The sequence below is a fragment of the Trachymyrmex septentrionalis genome, unplaced genomic scaffold (genome assembly GCF_001594115.1).
Source record: "Trachymyrmex septentrionalis isolate Tsep2-gDNA-1 unplaced genomic scaffold, Tsep1.0 scaffold32, whole genome shotgun sequence".
Classification (NCBI taxonomy): Eukaryota; Metazoa; Arthropoda; class Insecta; order Hymenoptera; family Formicidae; genus Trachymyrmex; species Trachymyrmex septentrionalis.
In genome coordinates this window covers 3,164,786-3,171,232 of record NW_017305485.1, presented here as the reverse complement: position 1 = coordinate 3,171,232, position 6,447 = coordinate 3,164,786, and the positions used below count along the sequence as shown (strand labels likewise).

Here is a 6,447-nt window from a genome sequence, read left to right as displayed (position 1 = left end):
CCCAATCTCCTTGGCTGCGCCAGTGTTATTCGGAGCATTTGACGACAGATCGGCTATCGATGTCCTGTCGACGCTTGTAATGCATCGCCTCGAGTCGCATGATCGCTTTACCGCGGAGAAACGTCCCCGGATGCGTCACGAACAATTCATTCCGATCGAGAAACTGTTTTCGTCTTCCCGGGACGCTTTTCCCACCGCTACCGACAATATATAACACCACCGGTCTTCTGTTCCATATTTCTCCGACACACACACATTACCAAAGTGATAGATAGTCGTCACGGATTGACGCGCCGTTGCACGTCGCTCAGGTGCGACCTGATGAAATGACGTCCTTCCACCCAAACGCCATCAGCTCGATCCGTGACGAGTTAACTTATCGACATGTGCGATTACGCCAGGGCAGATTAATGTCGCAGATGTGGATCGATAGGCACGAATGTTACTGACCTCGTTAATCTACCGTGATTAAAATCCTCTTTCTGAAACATTATTTACATGGATTTCTATATCTCGCTGTAATTCGGACGTTTTATTATGCGACACGAAATATAACTCGTGCGATACGATAATCAGGCTTAGTGCTTTTTTTTTGGTTTTTTTTCTTTTTTTTTTTTTTGAGAAAAATTCAAGCCACAACTATGTCAATTGCTAAAACGATGTCAAAATATTCGAGACCTATTGGAGACATACAGCTGTTAACATAAAATTGAAATCCATATCTGTGTATTAACGATCACTTCTTTTTTTTTTTATGGTAAGAATATTGACGACCAGTTTGGCGTTGCACGTTCCAGAGTGGCGATAATATTACCTATAGATAGAAAGAAATTCTCTTTGTGTTACGAGGTGTTTGAATAATTGCTTTTTATAGGTGCGAGATTTTTATCGAAATAATATATATCTATATATAGAGAGGAAAGAAAACGATTTTTTGTTCAATTCAACTTTCTTTCATGTTTTATTAGATTTTACGTGTCGCATTGAAATGTTACACCGGTACTCGTTCTCGAGAACTGATCATTATTGAATTAAAAATACAATTGTAATTATAATTAAAACTCTTCGTTAAATGCGGAGTTATCATTTACGCGAAGCTATTTTCTTCATTCTCTTCCACAAAGACTTCGCTGCTATTATAAATATTATACTTATTTGATTCGAGATGAATTTAGACTTCTGTTACTGTTTATTTCGTTACGCACGTTCTTTACGTTTCTTATGAAACTTTATAATTAGAAGGACTGTCGCTTATTAAGAAGCGAAAGGAATAACTCTTAATATTATTCGCTGCCATAACGCGCGGCGCTGTTTAATCGTATTTATTCTTCTTCTCTCCAGGAATACTCCGTACAATTAACATTTCGGGAACAATGGTTGGATGAGAGATTACGGTTTAATGACTTCGGAGGTACGTAAAGTTCACAATAGTATTTTATAACTGATTTTCAGTTTGAAATTTCTACGCTTCCGGTATTGATGTTTCGACGCTGATAAAAGTCACGATGCGATAAAACGGGAGTAACAATAATATAACAGGCATACAATGCGTGTACAATGCCGTGTCATATGAATACAAGAATAATAGTTTGAAAGGTGAAATATATATATGTATTCCCTGTAACTGCATAGATTGCAATATGGAAAAAAAAAAAATCAAAAAGTCCGATCAAAGTTCATCCTTCTTTTATTTTCCATAAATGCCAAAGTATCTTCATGCAGAAATATCATGCACAAACGCGATATTTTGCGGTCAAACGTGAAAAGTTCGGACGCACAAAGAGCGTTTATACCTACACTTTTTTTTCGTATCGCAATTATATCGTGCTCTAAAGGGCGAGTCGTAACATTTTATTCGCTCGCGCTGGTCGTTACGCAAATTTAATAGCGGCTATTTTTATCACCCTTTTGCAAATTGCCGCTGATATTCGCGACTTTCTGCCGAATGAACGCTAACGAGCGATACCGTATTCGTTAACGTACGCCTATTTTCCACGGGTGTATCCACTGTTTTTCTCGTTGAACGTTCCAGGTAAACTTAAATATTTAACCCTGACGGAGGCTAGCCGCGTCTGGATGCCAGATTTGTTCTTCTCGAATGAGAAGGAGGGTCACTTCCACAACATCATTATGCCGAACGTATACATACGAATTTTCCCGCATGGCTCGGTTCTTTATAGTATACGGTGAGTACCAGCGTTATGGAATGTAATCAATGTGCGGCGAATGCAGAGTCAGCTTAATCAGCGAGATTGCGCAATTTTTCACGAAGGATTATTGATATCCTTTTTTTCTTCTGTTTTTATCTCACTCTTTCTCTCTCTCTCTCTCCTATGCGAATTTTGTTCGAGGGTGCTTGTACGAAATCCAAATTAAAAACCGTTCAATACGTACCTAGACGGGAATTTATTATTCATTACACTCGCACTTCATCCTCGCGATAATCAAATGTCTCGCAAAACGTTCCCTTCGCTAAAGTACACATCGGAGATCTATGTCTTGTGTATCGTGCCGGATGGCGAAACACAAAGCGCGTAACTGGATTGCGAATTGGATTCTTATTTCCACAGGCATTAAATATAAACCATCCTTATTTTTCTTTCCCTGACGCAGGATATCCTTGACGCTCTCGTGTCCCATGAATTTGAAACTGTATCCCCTGGATCGACAAACTTGTTCACTTCGCATGGCGAGTTGTAAGTAATTTCGACGACTCGGTAAACTTCGTTTTCCCGTCCCATTTAGCTTAGATTAATACTCTCCGCGGGAAATATTTTTTCGTCAAACATTACCGTAGTTAATCATTCGTCCAATAATAACCGTCTTCGTCCGTCCCGATAGACGGATGGACGACGGACGATTTGGTCTTTCTCTGGAAGGAAGGCGACCCCGTTCAAGTGGTTAAGAATTTACACCTACCCAGGTTCACCCTCGAGAAATTCCTCACGGACTACTGCAATAGCAAGACGAACACCGGTAAGTGGAGGACTTGCGTTGAGAAGAAAAAAACATGATGAACTCATATAACGATTCTAACGGTGAAATAAAAAAAAATAAAAAAAACACAGGAGAGTACAGTTGCTTGAAAGTGGACCTGCTCTTCAAGAGAGAATTCAGTTACTATCTCATTCAAATCTACATCCCATGCTGTATGCTCGTTATCGTGTCCTGGGTGTCTTTCTGGCTGGATCAGAGCGCCGTGCCTGCCCGGGTGTCACTAGGTATAAATTATTATCTAGGCGCAAAGCGATGTTATAATTCAGAGTTATAATTTCACGTAACAAGGAAAAAAAAAAAAGATTTGTTAAAGTAATTAAAAACTTCACTCGGATTCAGCGAATTTACAATCGTAACGAATAGCTATTTTTCTATGTTAAATTAGCAAAGTACAGTTGAATAAAATTAGCGATTATAGATAATCGTATTTGTTGCAACAGCACAGAAAATTTACAAGGATATCAATACTGCAAGGATAACTTTCTATGTCGTAGCGGAAGAAGCGGAAGAAAATAGCTTTGCAGTTGTTATGAAATTCTTTAACTTGATTGTTCTCGCTCTTAGTTCTTCACTGGATCTAAATGTACGAGCCAATCGAAATGTATTAAAGAATCGTCCAATACAGTTGCAAAGATTTTTCTGCTGAACGCAGCCATAAATAATCGTAACGAGGAGCGAAACGTGGTCGCCGCGCGACAGAGATTAAAATAAACACTCTAAATGTGTTTAAATTTATACCCAGAAAGAAGAAAAAATCAATATTACTATTAAAAGAATGAATAGAATTGCAGATATTGATTGAACGTGAACGATTGAATTTATTTTTAAATCAGTTTTAACGTCAAATACGAAGAGCTGCAATGTACACATTGAAATGAATTATTTAAAGACTAAATGTAACAATGTAATGATCTTGTAAAGAAAAGAAAGAAAGGAAAATACACTTTTATAGACGCTCGTCTGTATAAGTTTGATTAATGTTTTTACTCGCGTTTATTGAATCATCTTAACACAAGATTAATTGCCAAAAATCTACAAAAGTCTATCGGTCTTCTCCCGTCCAGGCGTTACGACACTGCTGACAATGGCCACACAGACATCGGGGATAAACGCCTCACTGCCACCGGTCTCCTACACGAAGGCTATCGACGTTTGGACAGGAGTGTGCTTGACCTTCGTGTTCGGTGCACTACTTGAATTCGCGCTGGTCAACTACGCGTCGCGTAGCGACATGCACAGCGACAACATAAAGAAGCAGTTTCCACAGAACGAGATGGAACATTCGTCGTCGATTGATCCGTCTTCGGAATTGCTCGAGCCGGATGGATCCGCCAACTTCGCTATGGTTAGTATACCAACAAGGCATGACGTTCCTCGAGCATCTCCATGCACGCGCTCAAGATACTTCCGACATAGCTGCTTTCTTCTCCTCGAGCTTTTCCGGAAACTTTCGTTTTGGTTGACGAGGACGTGAACGTGTTGCGGCAACATCATAGCAACTCTAATTAAACAAGAAAAATCCTATTTCAGTCAAAGCGGATCTTAGTGCTCAAATATTTCTATGTGAATTTATACGTACGTATCTGATTCTGCTCGCTGAAAATCTTTTTCAGTCTTGAAACGCGATCATGAGCAGAACCAGAGTACCGATACTCACTTATTAAATTGACAAGCAAAATTGAATTATTTTTCATGCTAATAAGCATCTTTATAAGAATATTAATAATCTAGACGTTAACGAGAATCGTAAACTGTGAAAAATTCATTGCGAAAAATAAAATTGTCTCAGCCGGGATAGCATTATATTATTTTTTTTTTTTTTATTCGTGAATAAAGAATTGCAATTGAAAAGTCTGAGTATTTGTATGCATCAAAGGAAGAGATCAGGATTTTTCTAGACGCTTCTTCTAGATGAGAATGAGATTCTTTAATGCAGCAAAAAGAAGAGGGTCGAGATTCTTTCGATTAGAATCGAAATAGTTTGAATTAAGGAGCCCAGAGTACGAGAAATTAATGGTTCAATACCACCCGAATTCTTTCAGAAGCCTCTGGTCCGACACCCGGAGGATTCCATGTCGATGGATAAATTGCAGCAGTGCGAAATACATATGCAACCACGGAAAAAAAACTGCTGCAGGTCGTGGCTGTCCAAGTTCCCGACGAGGTCCAAGCGCATCGACGTCATTTCACGGATCTTCTTCCCAATCGTATTCGCTTTCTTCAACCTCGCGTATTGGTCCACGTACCTGTTTCGGGAGGACGAGGGGCAAGAATAAATCTCGAGGGGAAGGCGCTCGGATCAACAAGGGAAGTGGCTCGCGGCCATCCTCAGCAACAACAGTACCAACAGACACGACCGCCGCAACAACGTTCACGTCCTCGTCAACGACAACTGTATCATCAGCCTCATAATCGCCATCATCATCATCATCATCATCATCATCATCCACCTCAGAATCACCATCATCACGATCCTCCCCGTCATCACAGTCATTTTTATATACAGCAACAGCAGACTCACGGCAGCAATCCGTCGATGACACAACATCATTCGCTGCCGCGTACGTATCAGCAGGACCATCATCATCAGCAGCAGCAGCAGCAGCATCACCACCATCATCAGTTACATCGTCATCAGCGTTATCATCCGAATCGTTCGCCGTCGCCGACTTTCTCGCTGCTGAACGACGAAGACTGCGTCGCCGGCCGATGCTCGCCGATGAAAGCACAGCGACATCACTCGCATAGGAGCTCGACGAGGTCGTCACCGTCGCGATGGCCTTCGCCGGCGTCCTCGGCGTCGCCTCTGGATACGCCGTTGCGTGCCGCAACGCCTTCGCCGCCGATCGCGGTACCGATTTCGTCCACGACACCGCTGCCGATGTCGGCTACGGTGACGTCGAAAACACGCTACTGGCTGAGGAAATTGCTTTTATGTGGATATCCGGATGATGCCCGAGGCAGCGCGAGAATCGACTACATTGCGCGCTATGCCTTCCCATTCATGTTCATTCTCTTCAACGTCTTGTACTGGTGTATTTATACGGGTCACGAAGGCGACAACATCAATATAGAAAAGTGAAGAAGGATAGCGTATACAAAATTATGTATACGATACCAAGCCGAGTGCGATCCGTCAAGTTGGATAAATCCTTGAAGAAACAAGCCGAGGCAAACTTTTTACGAGCTCCGATTATAAGATACATTAAATATCAACGATATTTTGCAAATCAGAACTACGTTTGCTTGACAAGGACCGACCGGAGGCACCTCGACGTGGAGATCAATCTTCACTGTTCGCGCCTGAAACGGAAATATTCCAGGACGAGGATCACTCTAAGGCAACGAGGATGTTAGCGACGTTTCAGTACACATCTCGCGACGGTCGAAATGATGAGAACGATGAAATGTAACATCTTAATTGCGTATTATATCTCACACACACACACA

At 41.4% G+C, this 6,447-nt stretch overlaps 1 protein-coding gene across 12 annotated transcripts in view; it reads left to right on the top strand.

The window, feature by feature from the left end:
• The window catches only part of LOC108749946 (glutamate-gated chloride channel), an 80,425-nt gene extending 73,984 nt beyond the window's left edge, over nucleotides 1–6,441 (top strand). For 9 of the 12 annotated variants that reach the window (XM_018489016.1, XM_018489015.1, XM_018489019.1 and 6 more), the window contains 7 exons: nucleotides 1,342–1,411; nucleotides 2,033–2,186; nucleotides 2,614–2,696; nucleotides 2,842–2,976; nucleotides 3,069–3,221; nucleotides 4,062–4,342; nucleotides 5,504–6,441. In XM_018489016.1, coding sequence (XP_018344518.1) covers nucleotides 1,342–1,411; nucleotides 2,033–2,186; nucleotides 2,614–2,696; nucleotides 2,842–2,976; nucleotides 3,069–3,221; nucleotides 4,062–4,342; nucleotides 5,504–6,079 — 1,452 coding nt within the window. In that variant the 3' untranslated portion in view covers nucleotides 6,080–6,441. Of the gene's footprint in view, nucleotides 1–1,341; nucleotides 1,412–2,032; nucleotides 2,187–2,613; nucleotides 2,697–2,841; nucleotides 2,977–3,068; nucleotides 3,222–4,061; nucleotides 4,343–5,039; nucleotides 5,357–5,503 lie in introns of those variants that run through there. The other 3 variants (XM_018489023.1, XM_018489024.1, XM_018489025.1) reach the window with 2 other exon arrangements.
• The last annotated feature ends 6 nt before the right edge of the window (nucleotides 6,442–6,447 follow it).